Below are 19,036 nucleotides of genomic sequence, written 5' to 3' on the forward strand. Positions count from 1 at the left end.
ACAGCACAACATATTTATACAGTCACCACAGTTTCAAGGTGGACACCCAAGATAAGTGTCACCACTTCAGTATCTGACCAAAATGTGAAATATGGTCAAAATCTTTCCTTCTGTTCCTGAGTTTTAGTGTTGAATAATGGCCTGAAAAGTGTTTTTGCGGAACATTATGACTTAATAGTGAAGTTAATCTTTGACCTTTTGGATATAAAACTGCATCACTTCATTGTATGCTCCACATCTTACTCATTTGTGCCACATTTAGTCATAATTAGCACATTAATTCTTACGTTTTGACCACCACTGTGTTTTGTGAGGATGCACAAACCTTGACTTTTGCCTTTTGACCACCAGAATCAAATTAGTTCATCCTTGAGTCCTTCTTGTGTGCCATATTTCAAGAAATTCCATCGAGGTGTTCCTGAGATATACTTTGAGGGAGACAGATGAACTCAAAAGAAAAGAAAATGTACATTTTTGTGTAAACCTTTAAACAATTTAAAAGACATTTTTTGGAATCATAAGGTCATAGTTTCACAACGTACAGATCTACAAAACTATTCATCTTTATGTGTCCCAAGCCTTAAAATCACTTAAAAAAATCAGAGGTAAAAAACCCTTTCCTTCAAATAACACATCTAGAAATACAAAAAAAAAAAGATGATCATGAAAGAGGCTGTAGACAATATAGATATTCTGTGCATATAATAGAGATACGTTTTGCAGTGAAGCCAGATACACGGCTAACCATAAAATCCCGTTCGTCTCTATGGGGACCTGTGTGTGCGCTCTAAAGGTGCACACTGTAAAAAATATTCATCCCGCAGGTCCTTATCTAGCTAATGAGTGTGAAAATGTCCATTTTCTTTTTCAGAGGTGAGATCCTTCAATAGGGTGAAATATTGACACTTCTTGTTATCAGTGGAAAAACAGGCATGGAAGTTTCTTCATTTATCGATATGTCGTTTCCTTTTTGAGCATTGTGCACGATATTCAGTCTTGTTGCAGAGACACTTGTTTCGAAATATTTCTTTAAAAGAGTCAAATATTCCTCTAAACAACAAAACAAGTGAAGTCATCTCGCAGTATTGTGTGTGAGGAGGGTACCTTGTTTTAGGGTTCAGAAATAATTTCCAAATTGTCATTAAGACTCAACAGCTTTTCAAGACGGGCATATTTTTTGCAGTGCGGCTAATGCTGAAGTCATTCTCCGTCTCATACAGCAGCAACCAAGGACGAGAGCATCAGCAGACAGAGGGAACAGAAGAGAGAGAAAGGTGCCTCCTCTCGCCATTGCGATAATTGTCTCGCTGTTGAATCCATGTCGGTGCAAATGCTGCTCTAACGGGAGGCGATCGGAGTGGAGGAGAAGCGGGGGATTTAACTTCACACCCGGACAAACCTATGCTTGGATTTCGGCTCTTTTTCCCTTCGCCAATGCAAAAGGAAATATGCAGCGAAGCTTCACCATCCTCTACACCAGTTTACTGGGGATGTGCTTGGGTTCAAGCTCAAGTTTTCCAAGTAACATCAATATAGGTGAGAATGGCGCACAACGCATTACACCTTTTGTCGCAGCACTTAAACCTATAACTTTAGCTTGAGTGTCTTTTTTTTTATTATTATTATTTGTGTTTGTCTTTCCTGATTTGTCCTCGGGTCCAGTGTGTCCAACAATAACTCCTGCTTCTTTGCTGCTCAACAGGAGGATTGTTCCCGATCGAATCACACGAATATGAGGTTTTTCGGTTCGCCCTCTCTCACCACCAGGACATCCCCAAACTGGTGCCGCAGGTGGATATGGTCAAAATGGGGAATAGCTTCTCCATGACATATGCTTGTAAGTATCATCCCACTGGAAACAGATTATATTTGCCCTTTATGTTGCAAGTTCGGCATGTTTCCTCTTCCTTTCAATCTGTTGATCGACTTTGTAAAGAACACTCGGAACTCCTCTGGTTGGAAAAAAAAAAGCATGTGTAGGCTATAATGGCACATTTTATAGGCCTGCTGCAAATCGTGTGTTGGTAGTTTATCTTATTAACTGTTGCGTGGGACCGCGAAGGACTTCTATTTTCCTCTGCATGAATGCAGCGTGATTTGCGCTCCGGGGAAGCCACGGTAATTGTACACCAACCACTGCATCAGCGCTCCTATATAGTCATATAACATCAGGTTGTTTTTTTTTTTTTACAACTATGTCGATTTTAAAACGGCTGCCAGTGATCCCAGTGCGCCTTTCCGTCTTTATACTGAGGTAGGAAACAAAGAGGCAGCGCGCAGATCAGGGCTCAACGCGATGCGAACAAAGAGGAAAAACGACTCTAAATGCATTTCTAATTAGCCACGGAGCACAATCCAAATTTTTTTTTTTTTTTTTTTTTTTTTTTTTAAAACCCTCCCACCCTAAAACCTTTACAAAGACACGCGCACACATGTATGCACGTAAAATAAATGTTTCAACTTTCAGGACTTTTGTTTGATCTTTCAGATGTTTTATTATTATTATTATGAACAAGAGACAAACCTGCGTATATCTTCCATTAATTAACGTGAGGGATATTTGTGGCAACATTTAAAATTAAGATAATAAAATGTTGACAATGGCATGCAAGATTTATGGTCAAAAAGGGAAGTTTAAAAGTCCCTGGTCCAAGCACTGAGGAAGCCATTCTCCTGTGGGTGATATTGTGTGTTATTACAAACAATAGCTGCATGTCTGAGCTCTACAAAAGAAATGTCAGTCGAAATTGTTTCTTCTTTGTTAGCCCTGCACTTATCCCTCCTTTGTATTTTGACAAGATTTTGTCGCCCTTGAGGCTTTTCAGCTGTGTTTTTCTCATTCCATTCAATCCTCGATTCCTCCATATGTGCCTGTAGCTCCCTCCCGCTCACTATGGCAAAGTCGCACACTTCCAGGAGATACCCTTTGACAACTGGGTCTGGCTGTCTCTCTGCCAGGTGTGTGACTTCGCAGCAGCGACAGACGTTTGATTACTACTTTCAGACATCAGTTGCTGCATTTCCAAAAACTCGTCTTTATTCCATTTCCACTGGTTTGCGTGGAGCCAATGATATAAACAAATGTGAGAAAAAAAATGACGCAGACACAAAATACAGGCATAATGACATTCTGACTCAGGGTCTTAATGTGATGTCGTTGTAGTATTCTTATGAGATTCAGTTATGAGCCCAGAATTGGATTGGAAATAAAAAGCAGTACGTGTAACAGCACTCATGTAGATTTATAGACGTGCAGGGTTGGCTGCTGCTGAATGCTGAACACCACTACTAAAAGGACATTTATCCTTGACTGTCAGAGTGTAGTGCAGATCTATTATTTGCTGCTACCTTTCCATATGACATCCTTTCCAGAGATGTCTTAAAAAATACAACACGAGCTGTTGAGGATATTTGAAGTTCCCAGCCGACACCTCAACTATCACCCACCCAACCCCTCAGCCGTTTAGTACAGAGAGCCAGGCAGAGATGTGTAATGAAATGTAAACACACCCGGGATGCCCTCATAAATGAGACTGTCATCTGCTCTGGATGTGAATATGAGGGTCGGCTGCTGGTGAGTGTTTGCAGGGAATTCTCCTGTGGATCAAACATGGAGTCTTTGGCAGCAGGAAGGCGGGTGGTGGTGGTGGCGTACATTCATGTCTCTGCCACAGCATGCATTCACTTGAGAGACAGCAGAATGTACTGTAGACTGTTAAATAACATCTCAAATGTGCAGCATGGCCGACTTTCTGTTAACGGCTTTTCCATCTTTTCATAAAGTTAATTGGTAGATTTGCTTCCAAAAGCTGATTAAAAAGTATCTCATTTTCCTTTTAAAATAAATACTTTGAATACCCACAAACATCAAATAGCCTGATCTATTTTAAAGTTTTCCAAAAACTACTTGAAACCAATTTTTTGATGAAGAATCACGGCCAATATTCCGATTTTACTCAAGTTTAACTTGATCCAGTCACTGTCAGCTCTATCCACATATTCCCCTTTGTGTGTTCTTTCTATCCAGTCACCCTTCCCAGGCTTCCATGCTCAAATTTGACATCTTTTATTTTTGCTCATGTCACGCACATCACTGCAGTCCATGTGTATGGTGGTGGGCTGTGGTACAAGCGTGTCAAAAAGATTCACGGTGGAGGGGGATGACAAAAATGATTATGACACCTCTTCCTGCTGTGTGTCACTTGTTCTAAAAGAGTATTTGGATGTGGAGGCTATAGAGACATGTTTGTAAGGAAAAACGAAGGCCTCCAGGGCTTGTTTATAATGAGTCAGATGTGAAAAGCAGCCTTTTCCTGGGTTTCTATTTAGCATGCATGTGTGGATGTGTGTTTGTGTTTGTGTTTGTGTGTGTGTGTGTGTGTGTGTGTGTGTGTGTGTGTGTGTGTGTGTGTGTGTGTGTGTGTGTGTGTGTGTGTGTGCATATGTGGGTGTCTGCATCTGGGTGCACATTCTGGCATCTATGTAGGATGTCTTGAGTGACTGACAGTTCACCTCTGTAAGTGTGTGTGAGTGTTGGAACGTCCCCGGGGCTCTTGGGGGTCCACGAGTGTGAAAAGCAACAGGGTGAATAGGCCCTTGTGCACTGGGATGAATGGAGCTCCGGATGAGGGTGATACTCATCAGCTGGCTCTTATGACTGGCCACTTCCTCCAGAAGAAAGTCCTCCTACCACACACACACACACACACACACACACACACACACACACACACACACACACACACACACACACACACACACACACACACACACACACACACACTCACTCACTCACACTCACTGGCACCTGCCTAAAGAGTAGGAGAATTAGGGCGGATGGCTGATGTTGGGCGAAGTAGGGCAAAGGTGAAAAAGAAAACAATGAGGAGAGATAAGAACAACCATAATAGATAAAAACAATGATCGGCTTATGGCAAAGTGATTCATTTTATGTCCCTCCTGTGGAGTCATCAGGATAGTAATGACGATGGCAACACTCTGCATAATGTGAGGCACGTTACTGGAACTAATTTGCATTTTTCTCTCTTATGTCTTACTTTGGCGGACTAAACCAAGTGAAACAGTGGTAGAATTTGCATTTTTTTAAAAAAAAAATTTTAATTTTTTTTATTATAGACCATTTCTATATGTGCCTGTGTGTACATGGTTGCAGTGGCTGGACTGGTTCATTTTACATGTTTCCAGTGGTTAAAAATAACTGCCAGGGATGTTGTGTGCACACAGAGAATATTAGTCACCGTTCCCCTCAGTTAGATATCACATTACCATAATCTGCTATTGACTTGATTTAGAATACGGACGTCACTGATTCACAAGCTTCATGTCAAAGCCCCTGCAGGCTCACGCCTATACGATCTCTTTGATGTCCTACGTGTGGGGAGATTTAGGCTAAGCTTTGCCTATTTTTGGTTTAAAAAAAAAAAAAAAATCTGTTTGCAGAATATTGCATTTAGCAATAAAATGTGACATTACCGACTGTGGGATTTAACATTAGATGTATGTTTAGTTTCACGAGTCACTAACTTGAATTTGATTTTGTGTCCAGTTCAGCCATCCTTATGATAAACCTTTCATTAAGACTAATTAGTGTTCATGGAAAAGACAATTTGTGTTGTCACTGTGATGTAGACGGCAGTATTTCCTTGGGTCTCTGAGGGTCAGTAAAAGAGGATCCATGAGGCAACGATGATCAATGAACTGAGCACTTGCACGGCCGATCGGCCTGCCCAGCCGATCAATAGAGCACACATGGGGGCGGGGGTAGGGTGCGCTTTCCTACGTGCACACCTAGAGGACAGATATGAATTACTGTCAAATGTTGGGATGCCTGTAGGTCTGTGTCAAAGAGAGAGTGTACAGGGAGAGGTCAAGTCCAGGGCTGGTAAATCACGTGGTATCGTTGGTAATGGGCTGTAATATCAGTGAAGCTCACTGTGAAAAATATTTGTGTAAACACAACTATACTTACATGTCATTGGATGTGTTTATTGGTGATATGGTTGCAGTCATATTTTCCCTCGGAGCAAACACCCCGCATTTTGCAAAGCACCAGGACACGATGTAACAGGTGAGAGGTATTGATAGTCGCACAGAGCATAGCGATGCTGCAGTTTGTAGTGTGGTCATGCAAGGTTGAACTGTATTTGATGGTAGGAATCACTTTTTGATAATTAATACAACTACAGAACCCCCCGTGACAGGGGAAGAAACCTGAGCTTTTAGACCAGCTTATAAACATAACAAGTTAACTCAACCTATGAAAGAAAGTACAGAGGAAAACTGAAAACCCACACTGAGTGCCTGATTCCAATTTTAACATGTGGACTCATGTATTTACTTTAAGCCGTACCTTAAAATATAGCTAAATATTTTATAGTTCCCGACCCTCTAGGCTTGTGACCCCTTCAAGGTTCATTGTGTGGGATTTAGGGGGACCTATTGACACAAATGGAATATAATATTAATAGTTATGTCTTCACTTCTGTATAATCACCTGAAACTAAGGATTGTTGTGTTTCCATTACTTTAGAATGAGCTTTTCATATCTACATAGGGAGCACAACATTGCCTGCCTCCATGGAAGCTACTAGATAGCACTAAATTGTACACACTGCTCCTAAATGGCAAACAAATTGTTTAATTGTGACTTATTGTCAATTCGTCATCTTGTTGGTGGGTTACGACCAGTTCAGCCAAAGAAGGACATTTTTTTCTTTTTCTCAATTTTTTTCCTCTTCCAGCAATCATCCTTCTATGTCGCCCTCTCATGTTTGGAACAACTGTTTTGTATATCCCAGTTAAACTATAGGCTTGTCAAACCGCTTTGTTATTTACCCCCATCAGATTTTGCTGTAACAGTGTAGCTAAATAACTAAAGAATGATGTCATCACAACCAAAATGTCAGACAAAACTATAAAAATAACCAACAGTGCAAAGATGAGGAGCCATCCTCTATGCGTGAGGAAACAGTTGCCATCATGTTGTGTCTTCTAAGGTGTGCGTCTACTGCAATATGTACCTGGCTCAAGTTTCCCCCATCAGTGTAGTATCATGGTCTGACTACCAAATAGAAATGTGTGTGAGCATGTGAGACTGCTTTGTGAAATTTCGTGGTCGCACACTTGCGCACACACAATAGCTAACAAGAGACAGAGCTTGAGCAGATGCATTTAATGTATTATTCAATGCAGCGCATCCAAAGCTATCACTCCATGGACTCATGAGCATAAATATGTAATAATAACCCGGCAGAAAAAAGAGAATTGAACTGACTCTGTTAAGCACTGTAACGCTTCAAAATACTCCGCTTTCTATAGGGTCTGCCTGGAGAAGCTAAAAAAGTCTTTCTTTTTTTGTATTTCTATCTTTTCACCCCATTTGCTCCACTTGTTTTCCCTTCAGGGGAAAACAACACCCCAGAAAAAGAGTTCCTCAGTTGCTGTGAAATCATTAAATGTGTGTGTGTGTGTGTGTGTGTGTGTGTGTGTGTGTGTGTGTGTGTGTGTGTGTGTGTGTGTGTGTGTGTGTGTGTGTGTGTGTGTGAGAGAGAGAGAGAGAAGGGGGGGGGGTGTTAAACTGCAATTTTAGGCCCTGTGGCCGGTGTCAGTCCAGCTCTGGGGTGTTGTATTTTATTGTGTTGCTACTGTGTCAGTCATTGAGGTTCAGCTGTGGTAACTGACTTCCACTGTGCATGCATGTTCGTAGGGATTTCCGAGTGTTCAATACGTTATTGAAAAAGACATACGAGTGGCAGATCTCCGCTCCCTCCTGACTGTTTTGGACATGGCAGTTATTTGTCCAGGACAAAACAGAAAGAATTGGGAGGACAAACACAAAAACAAAAAAAAGGACAAGAAACTGACAGCAGTTCTCTTGGGCAAGCATCTGGCAGGTGCTGGTTTGATGAATGAGAAGGCTTGGATTTTTTTTATTTTTTTTGCTCCAGAGTGCCAAGGAAAGGGAATGGCCCATAGCAATCAATGTAGATCAGCCAAAACTGCTCCCCAAGCAGCAGAGTGATAGAGTGTGGAGCAGAAGGCGGACAGAGATTGTTTCTGTGTGCTTTGTGTGATTTTGTTGCTTTGTAAAAGAAAGGCAAAGGGAATGCGCACACGTGTCACGGTGAAGAATGAAGACAGAAATGTAATTTAATCTCACACCCTAATACAGCCATTTTCTATGAACCACTCGCCACATAAAAGTAACCGCAATGACTTACCCAGTGCTTTGACGTTTAGGAATTCTGTTGTGAAGACAAGAAACCCGTCTGTATCCCACATCTCTTGTAGCCCATGAACACACAGATCCTGTGTCCGTTCTGTTTTCTATTTGTTGTCCTTCTTGTCTTCCTAAGCCTCGTCCGAATCCTCTTCTGTATTCATACAAGCTCACCAAGTATTTAAAACAAATCTGCCGTCTCTGGAGGTAACGGTAACTGGGACGTGGAGGTCTGAGCTGAGACGTCTGGGGCTGGCAATTAGAGAACAATGTGTTCCGGGATGAGGACCAGGGTTTGCGCTGCGGCGTGCGGGGACACACGCCTCGCGATGGCAGCTGTCATGTTTTTGCAGCAAAGACAGAAGTGAAGTCCCTGTTTTTGTCATACGGTACATCTCAGGAGCTTCTGTTTACTTTAATGAGGAACAAAGCCTACAAGCATATTAAACATTGTGACATAGTGCAACTGCTCTTTCGGTAACACACAAGGCTGGTACTAAATGTATTACTTCCTTTGACTCCAGACTGTCAACAGTTGCTCAAAGTTGGAAAAGCAAAAAAAAATAAAAAATAGGAAAAAAAAAATACAAACTATATTAGGATTATGGCAATATAATGAGATGATCAAAGTTTGTTTACTCAGGTTTTGACATAGTGTGGTGTCTTTCCCTGTGTATCTGTGGGTGCATTAACCTCTGTGGCTATAATGTTACACATCAGTGATACTGGATTTAATTTTGGTTTGGCATATCATCAAGTAAATATCAGTATCACTGAACATGTTAATATAATTAAGTAAGTCACTATGCCAGTCAATACTGAATGTCTCAGTCCTGAAAGGGACTTTTGTAAAGTAAACCCACAAAACAATGTAGTTCATGATTATTGATGTGCTGCATTAGTATTACTACTGTAGATAGTCGGGATTTCAAAATACAAAAAAATTCATAATTGAAACCAATACCAAAGACATTCTAGATTCCACGACTCCTAATACCAAATTTGATTAAAAAATAATTTATTTTACCGTAAACACACACAACTGTGCATGCACAACATTATATTTTGACTGAAAAGTAATGGTAATGGCCTACTAAATGTTATAAGCAGCACCCAACTCATATTATGAGCTGTCACAACATTAGCCTACACAAGCTAATCTTTTGCTTGAAGCATTACTACAACAGATGCAAACAGTATTGGTAACATGACATAATGTTATTATAAATTTATCACGTAAAACTCTTACACCTGATTGTAATAATTAGATAAGTTTGAGGTGTATCCTCCTTTCACTCAAAATACTCTGTAACACCATTTGCATTCTGTTTTTTGGTCAACTCGTCCCTGATCATCCGACTCAAATGCAAAATATCTTAATGCACAACTTATTTTGGGTCACTTTTCCAGACGTTGCAGCACCTGTTGCTGCACTTACACTTGCTGCTGCCATTCCAGATGTTGTCACTTCCTAGTGTCTCCAGTGCCTTTGGCATCTATGGTACCTTAGGTACTTTAACTACCCAAGAAAAACATGTACTGTTATGTTTTCGGAATTGACTTGCACCCAAGTCTCAGTTCTTGTGACATCCCTAATAGATAGTAAGTTACCCACAAAGGTTAATGTTTGCAGCTTAGGCCACAACATTATCCTTATTACAAATTGTAATTAAGTTCAGTTCTGCTGTTCTTTTTTTCAAAGGCTAAAAAAATAGACCCCATCTGCCAAACTCCTGAGTTGAATGAATTGTGTCTAGTCATTGTGTCCATGAACACTTTCTGAATTGATTTTGAAATGGATCTACTGAATGCCAAAGATCAATAGCTCAATATAAATATAGGTACACTAACATAGGGGGTGTATTACCCATGGGTGCCTGGTACTCCATGAACTGTTAGTTCCAGATGATTGCTCAATTAGTTAACTACCAAAAAATGTACTGACTATAATAATACATTATTAATTTTTAAAGTAAAAGTGTCAAATGTTTACTGAGCCTGGCTTTTAAAACCATTAAAGTTTCCGCATTTAATCATTTTGAAGAGTATCTTTTAGTTTTAAACTAATGGTTGAATATGGCGGTTCATCACCTTGAGGACTGGGGGATTTTGATGTTCATTTTCCTCTTACATTTGTACCACTTTTGAATTAATTGATTCATCAGAAACATAATTTGCCGTAGAAGTTGTTCCCTTGTGCAGCATTGGTGACTTGTAAGAAAAAAAGTTACAAAAAGAATGGCATTTTCATGAATTGTGTTCATGTCTACAATGAACACTTTGATTTCCCAGTAGCTCGCCTGGAATTTGTTGAAGACAGTTGCTAATTTATACAGAGGTTTCTAATGAATCAGCATGCAGGTTGTGTGTTTGGATCTTCTTGCTCTGCTTATCCACCTTCACCTTCATCACTTCCTCCGTCAGAGAAATGAACATGTGTGAGCGGGATCGTCCCTATGCACCTGTCGACACTAATACGCAGATGGGGAGATAATTGCGAAGGGATGATTGCTAAGGAGATAATTGGAGTTTCCATACCCCCTGACAGGAGTTGGTCTGGGCTGTGTTTCTGACCCGTTGCCCAGGTAAGCATTTATTCAGCAGGCAGCAGGACTCTGCAGCAAACCAGATTGGAAACATGGTGAGAAACAGTGAGGAGGCGAGACAATAGCCTAGCATGAGAGGGTTAGAGAGTGAGACACAAGGAGGGAGAGAGATGTTCGGAGCGGAGGGGAGTGCTCTCACACCCTTGATTACCCATTTAATGAGGCGATGCGGCGCCATTGTTTTATTACTTAGAGGAAATAGAAGAGATCTAGATTTCACTGTGTGGTCCCTGTGTTTCCCACTGCTGGGCTGGCATCTGTTCTCTTTGGTCCCAGCGTTCTCCCTGTCATCTCCCCTCTCAGGCACTAATGCCTCCGTTTCTTGGCCTTCTGTCTGCCGTCACCGACATTTCCAAAATTAGCTTTTTTGTTCATCCATATTAGCATTTGTTTAACCCTTTTCAACTCACTTAATCTCTGATGAGTATCCAAACCTCTGACTTAAAATCTAAGAACTGTTTGGTTGGTCAGCAGCTCTGATCACTGCTATTTCCCAGTGAGATCAGTGTCTTCCAGTCAGCCTTCATTCACAGTTTTCTCCATTATTTTCTCCTTTCTATCTTTGTCTCAACCATTACTTTTTCTCTTCTGTCTTCTCTTCCTTTCTTCCATCTTTCTTTTTTGCCACACACACCAGAAACAACCTGTGACATAAACACTTTTTTATTGCTCTGGCACAGGCAGTAAATCTCACTTGAGCTTGAGGAGCTAAAGCTGTTTATACCAGGGAGTAGCAAGTGCACGTCCCTGGAGCGCAAGACTCCATGGGGCATATAGGTACTCTGGAGACATGGGAAGGCAGTGAGGCAAAACCCAGTCCCCTCCTAAAAGCCTCTAAAACCTATTTTGCATTTCTTGCCTTGGTATCGCTAGAATAAACATGGATGAAATCATCTCTTCCCCATACATTAACACGTTATCACTGGACGTATTGGTGGGCATGAATCATTTTCTCAAGAGCAGATTTCAATGTATGGCAGGAGATCCCAGAGCAAATTGGTCTCACAGTAAAAAAAAACAACAACAAAAAAAAACCGCCTACTAAGTCATGTTTGGAGACTTTCATGCATATCCTGGTTGGTGCCGCGTTACGGTCCCATGGGTCCCTGTCCTCTGCACAGAAGGAGATTAATTGCGCTGTGTGAGTCATGCTATGTTGGAGGGCTCGCGGAGCAGGCCACCCCCACCCATCACCTAAGGGAGTCTTCACAAGCACAAGCTGTGTGAGACGCTGCCTTGTCAAAACCAGCGAGGCATTTTTTTTTTTTTTTATTGAGAGGATTGTTGAGGTGGGTGTATGGAGCATGCGCACCCTTCTGAATACTTGTGTAGTATGTGCGCGTGTGTGTGTGTGACTGAACCAGTTATTGACTTCTTATGCTCGGCCTTTTATTAGCAGCTGATTAGTTCTCTGGAAGATGGATGGGACCAGAGGGACCACAACATGCTCACTGTTTTTATTACACACATTATCTGTCAGTTATTAGCCATGGGTGGCTGAGTGGCAGATAACTGTGTGCGTCTTCCAGTGTCTGGTGTCAGTTGTGTTTATCTCCCCCTCAGAGGGCTCTGCGGTTGATTGAGTGACCCTTCACCCTTGTGGACGTGGTGTATATTACTGCCTGATGTGACAGCAGCATTCCTGCTCCTGTCAGCTCTCTCATCTTTCAGAAAGACGCCTTAAACTAAATTCAGAAAACATACAATAGCATACCTTGTGACGTGTATGTCTTTATTACAGAACTGGCTATAGGAAGATGGCAAGAAATGACATGCAATCATAAACTGTTTATAAAATTGTATGTATTTTCTGTGTCTGAAAAGTGAGGCGCGTTTGGAAGTGCCTTAAAGAGCAATGCCACTAAAACCTCGTGCTCTAATAGACTCACATTCAAAAAGAGTCAACTTCTCGTATGATGTACTCACTGAATACATCACGGTGGCTGGAATCATTATGGTGTCTTTCGCTAAATGCACTCCTTCTGATCAGAACCCATATTTGGTCAGATAATAGGCCTTAAAGAGAGGGGGTGCCTGATCTGACTTGACAAGACGGGGTGCGGTCAGGTTGCCATTATAGTTGGATGTAGTTGCATTGTCAGTCTCTGACCCTTTCCAGCTCCAACCTCTGGTCCAAATGTGTTCACTTCTGGCACAAAAAAAACAAGATGACAATGGCCAAAATGCCAGACTCATGGCCTCAAAACAGCAGTTCGCAAACCACTGGGTGACGTCACCTTGGGTTGCCTCTCTCATGCAACAATGTTCCCTGATGCTTTAACCCTACAGGCTCATACTTGCTAAAGTTAATACAGTCACCTGTACAGATTATTTGGCAGCACATGCTACTCAGGCAAAATGTTTGCTGTTGCACCATCTTTGTCAAGTGTGTAAGAATTCTAACATTAACTTATTTGTACTAAACACAAAGTTCAGCTGAGGTTGGGAAGTCATTAATTGTACAGGTACTTGTTTATGAGAAGGGGAAATTGTGCCCGACTGCTTGGACAACTCCAACATTTTAGGGGGCCATCCTCAGGAGACCCAGAATAGCTGTGCACAATTTGATATTTGTCCATGCAAGAGTTGCTGAGGTATTTATGTCACTGTCACCATTTCCATCCACTGATGCTTCATTAGCATGACTAAAGAACCAAAAGCATTCTCTGATTTTGCTTTCTCAAACCTCCTTTATACCATGATACATTAAATGTGTCCATTTTGGAGTACTGCCTGGAAACCAACAAGACTTTGAAGTTGATAAATTGGCTGTGGTAGATTATGAAGACATTTTTCAATAATTTCTGACATTTTATTGACTAAATTTATAATTGAATTATCCAGAAACTATTTGGTGATTGAAAATACATTTTAGTTGCAGTCTTTTAATATAATGTCCCTGGTTTTGGTGCCTTTTCTACCAGTATTGATGGAAAAAGAAAGGAGATTTGACTTCAGGCATTAATTGGTAAACTGTGGTCTTGTGGTCTAAAGGTGACATTGGATGGACGACCCTGACTGTAGTTGTAGGATTGAGGTTCACTGTATGAAGTTGGTGTGTGACTCGGGGAATCCATGGAGCTTGGTTAAGCTGAGGTGGAGGAAAGCTGGGCTGGATTTAGCAGCTCACTGTTCACAGCCTTTGTCCTGCGATGCCCAGGGGAAAAAATACATGATTTCATACAGTTTGAAAACAGATGGCTGTGGAGTTTGACAATAAGTATCACAGAAAAGAGGTTTTTTTTTTTGATGGATCAGTGGATAAGATGAACAACTTTAATCAGGTGACCTACTTTGTGGAGTCACCTGGAAGGTCAGTCCTCAGTAGTCCATTTAAAAAAAATGGAAACACCTTTGTGAATGTCTAAACAAGAACCCTGCAATCGTTATGCTTCCTCCAGCTGAACTCAGTCTCCTGCTGCTGTGAAATTCCCTCTGCACTGCTGACCTTAATGTTGCACAGTATAATAGCATGCAAGTCCCAGGGGAGGAAAATAGTAGAACACTTGTGTTCCTTCTGTGTGTGTGGGTGTGTTTGTGGAGACACATAATGTAGAGAACATCCTGATCAGAAATTGTGGTCGCAGTAAACCTGCGAGTTCAGAGTATATTTGTTACTGATTTGCATCTGCCATCCTGCTCAAAAGACCTTCTTTGTATTGATTCTTGCAGACCTGGTTGTGTGAAGCCACCTAAAAATACATTTGAGTGCTCTCGGTACAATTCAATTCAACTGCATTGATTTTTATTTTTTTTCTGACATGTCAAGCAAAGCAGAGCTATTGAAAAAAGAATCACATACACCCACACAAAGGAGGTGCTCTGTAATGCTGCAGTCCTATACACAGGCTCATATGGAGCTGCTGGAAAGCAAGAAGCAAGCACAAGGACACCTTAACACCTTTGACTTAAACATCAATTTGCCGGTACATCTGTCAGATATTGACCTCTGTTATAATGAATATAAAAATCAGTTTAATTGACTCACTTTGATAAGAAGTCCCTTGTTGAACACAAATTCAAATAAAAGGCTTTGCTGTGTTTAATTCCCAAACATTGGTTGAATATTATTACATTTTTTTCATCCGTTGAAACTTAAAAACTGCTGTTTGATGCTTAGAAAATTCTGTTTAATGTTAAATGTTATTTCAAACCCAAATTTGAAACTTCAACATTTATGGGCAGTATGACGGATGCAGCGTCGCCTACCACCCCCCTAGTTGCCCTCCCGTCATCCACAGCTTCATATGCTGGAGCAACTGTCACAAACATGCCCTCTTTGTGAAGCCAGCACAGACACGTCTGTCATTTTATATTTGGCTCACGCTAAGCAGAGGAACAGCTGCAGGGCACAGGAAACAGAGAACAGGGAAGACGTGAGCTGCACGAGTTGTTTCTGACAGCTCCTCCTGCTGTGTGTGTATCAGCCCCTTTAGGATTGGAGGTTTTTTTTTCTCTTTTCCTGCGGCCTTCAAACTCTTCAGCCACAACCAAATGCAAATCAACTTGTTGTTCATTCAGACACTTCCAATGAGCTTTCCTGCATCTGTATTCATACAGTATGTGGAAGAATTATGTTGGTGACGTTTGGAAATTATTATAGTTAATACCATGGCAACTAAAAATGTGTTAACTCATAACTGGAAAGTTTTAATGAAATCCTAGGTGTTTTCCTTTCTAAACGATTGGCCCTATATTATGCTGTTTGTAAAGACGTCAGCAGCTGAGCTCCTTGCAAAGATTTTGGAGCTACGGTGATCTATGTTACCAAAAAAAAAAGATTAATAGCTTCTAAATAAAAATGACCACAGCTTTTTCTCTGGTCTCAAAGCCTCCCCGTCATCATTTACAATCATGGAACGTACTTGTTGGGTATTATCCCTTACTTGTTATGAGTGACAAAAATGTGATGCAGTGGAACTGTGTTGCTAATCTTCCATTATTTCAGAAATTATTTTAGGATTTTGTAAAGCCGAGTCAGTTTTGCAAATTTGCTAATTCCTTGAGGGGAAACCTAATTATGACAAAATGTCCAAACACTCACAATTCCCACTCCATCTTCCAAAAGTCCTTTCACAGCTCTGAGCCACTGTAATCCCTGCCAGAGAAACAGGCCGTTGCCCAGGCAACCTCAGTCCTGCCGCCATGGCAGCTGTAACTGTGGTGAGGAGATATGGGGTGCCAGGGTGGACAGGTGTTGCTGGGGTCTTCAAGATCACTTTAGGTTTCTCAGCCCTGCCTCCAATGTCATTACACATGTGGAGCAGGACTAACAAGCTGCTCACACACAAACCCTCTCAATATGCAGCTGCTCTAGACCGCTATCTGCACTGACACTGCTGAGTTACACTGATGTTCTGTGTTGTGCTCATGTCATATTAGACGTGCACCTGGTTGTCTTGCCAAGCACGGAGCAGGAGGTCTGTGCCACATGGCTGAATGTTTTGTTTTTTCTCTCAATTTTTTTTAAACGGACGCACTGTAGGTATGAGAAATGACTCGTATTCGGTGAAACATGGTAACCTGCTGTAAGACAGAGTAATGGCACCTTGCACAAACAGTCAAACGAGCTCTCATTACCTTCTATCCGGGCAGAACATGGAGCACACCGCTGAAAATTGGTCCTACAAAATTGTAAGGGGATATATAATGTGTGGTAGTGGAAAGCAGCAGTTGAGAGAGTGTCCATTTACTAGCATGAGCATGTGCAGACCATGAAGGAAAGATAGTTCTGTTACTGAGTCAGTGTGGCGAGGCGCAAAATGTCTATTTCAGGGCTTGCTTTAAGTAGGGTGAGTCACCAGGCTTTTGGAGCAGTAGAGGCTGCATGTGTGTTTGTGTGTTTGTGTGTGTATGTGTGTGTGTGTGTGTGTGTGTGTGTGTGTGTGGTTTTTTTATGTGATACCGCTGATTTTTCTCTCACTCTCAGTTTCTCACTCCCTCTATCTCCGTCACACACACGTGCCTGCCTGGAGGGTGCAGGTCTGTGACAGGTTAGGCATTTTGGGCACGGGCCATCCTCTCTCTGTCTTTCCTTCAGCTCCCCATAGCAGCAAGCTGGCCCTCGTGCGGGGACAGGCAGCGACTTCAATCTGTTTGGTAAATACGGAGATAAGTAAGGCCCACCCATCGCCACAGCAGAAAATAGCCCAGGCCAGACCTGCGAGTGCAAAGATAGCATGCTCTGCTGAGAGGATATACCTTCCGAAGAGAAGACTATGAACATAAATTAGCTATTTGAAGATAGAGGATGTGAAAGAAGTCAGAGTGACATGCAGGCAATGAGAGAAAGAAAAATTGAGAAGAAAATTGGAGAGACTGAGGGAGAAAAGCAAATGAGAAATGGTAACCGCCTCCTGCTGCTAGTAAAATGTCAATGGAACCCTGGGGATGCATTGATTAACCTCTCTACTCCCTCATCAACCTTCACCTCCTCTACCCCTCACTGAAGGCAAAACACACAGACGGCTGGGCTATAGATGGACCAAATTGTAAGATATGGGACCTTTAAACTAAAACGAGAGAAACTTAAACCTCTTTTGTGTAGTGGAGCTTAATAACATGGAGAAAATGAGGTAGTTTTAAAAGTGTTGAAGCCGTATAAACATGCGACGGAGTGGATGACTTAGGTTTTAATAGTTAGACTTCACAAAGTCTGACAGATGATACATGACAATAAAAACAAAAATGTGATGAAGTCAATACATTTCTAATTGTATTTAGTTTGATTTGGTTCAGTTCAGTTTAATGAGTTTTGTATTTATTGATTAATCGGACATTTATTTTCTTGAGTTTTCGGATGTTCCGTTTACTCATAATGTAAGAGTGGAGCACAAATGGAACAACTACAGTAAATCAGATTATTATTATTTTATTGAATATTGTGCAGTGAGGCATATTGATTGTGAACGTTGTGCTGGTCAATGCTGTTAAACTCATAAAGTTTAAAATTTCTAGTGTTGAAAATCCTACCATGCTCATGATAATTTATAGTTTCTTCTGCAAACATTTGATGTGCTGCCAAGTAGCAACAAGTACCTCGCGGGTGTAAAGGCGCTGTATGCACTGTCCACTATCTAACACTATCTAATTGGAAAGGCTCAGAGACTAACACCTCCTCCTCACATCTCCTCTTCTTGTTCTCTGTTTCTCTTCCTCGCAGTTTGCTCCCAGTTCTCCAAAGGTGTGTATGCCATCATTGGCCTGTATGACAGGAAGACAGTCAACATGCTCATGTCCTTTTGCGGAGCGCTGCACGTCTGCTTCGTCACACCATCCTTCCCCATCGAGACGGCCAACCAGTTTGTCATCCAGCTGAGGCCTGAGCTCCAGGACGCTCTGGTGGGGGTCATCGACCACTATGGATGGACCAAGTTCGTCTACATGTACAGCTCTGACTCAGGTATGAAACTTATTCACCCTGTATTATACCTCAAATCATACTGTATGTATAAGCGTTGTTACATCATTATAAAGGATGTGACTGTGAAGTGGGCAAGAACACCTGGAGTATATGTTATTCTCTAAAACATTTGCTATAATGGTTTCCAGCTGATTATTCAAACAGAAACGACAGTAAATGCTGCATCGTCTTTATTCTTTTCTGACTGCAACATGTAAAATTTCACCTTGGGCTCTCTTTCAAATAGCATTTTTCTGATAGTGCATGCACATGAAGACAGTCAGAGTCAGTACCAGTCATCAAGCCAGCCCCTATTTGTCGTCTTCATATTGCCATGGCGACAGCAGCGAGGTCAATCAAAGCCATTGTGCAGCAACACACAGCCGTCAGAACATTTATTTTAGACCACCGTCTTTTCACAGACAGGAACGCAGAAATGAAACATTGACCTGCACTGACTAGCAGATAAATCACACAATGGAAGAAATGATTGAGCTTTTCATTGAGCAGTCCTCAGCAGTAACCCCTGTTGCTGCAGCTCCTTTGTCAGTAGTCTTCCGGCGGGGGGGTGAGGTGCTGTAGTGTTCAATTTCAACATTTTAATGACACTCCTGCATAGGCAGACAAAAATATAGTAGCACACCTGTCAGCCTCCTGTTTTTTCCTCCTCCTCTCCTCTAAAGCCAAATGGCTCTAAATTTCCCATAATGCCATGCCATCTGTCCCAGGTGTTGTGGGTTTTGGAGCATGACCATGGTGGGTGTATTTTGTGTGTGTGACCAAAAGCAG

At 41.6% G+C, this 19,036-nt stretch overlaps 1 protein-coding gene across 1 annotated transcript in view; it reads left to right on the forward strand.

Moving 5' to 3' along the window:
- Positions 1–1,114: 1,114 nt before the first annotated feature.
- The window catches only part of gria1a (glutamate receptor, ionotropic, AMPA 1a), a 68,573-nt gene continuing 50,651 nt past the window's right edge, over positions 1,115–19,036 (forward strand). Inside the window, 3 exon segments of the mRNA XM_069171043.1 lie at positions 1,115–1,536; positions 1,703–1,837; positions 18,008–18,247. Of these exon segments, the coding sequence (XP_069027144.1) occupies positions 1,449–1,536; positions 1,703–1,837; positions 18,008–18,247 (463 nt within the window). The 5' untranslated portion in view covers positions 1,115–1,448.

This window comes from Embiotoca jacksoni, unplaced genomic scaffold (assembly GCF_022577435.1).
Source record: "Embiotoca jacksoni isolate LCO1_2020_lvr unplaced genomic scaffold, fEmbJac1.0.p SCAF_5, whole genome shotgun sequence".
Lineage (NCBI taxonomy): Eukaryota > Metazoa > Chordata > Actinopteri > Embiotocidae > Embiotoca > Embiotoca jacksoni.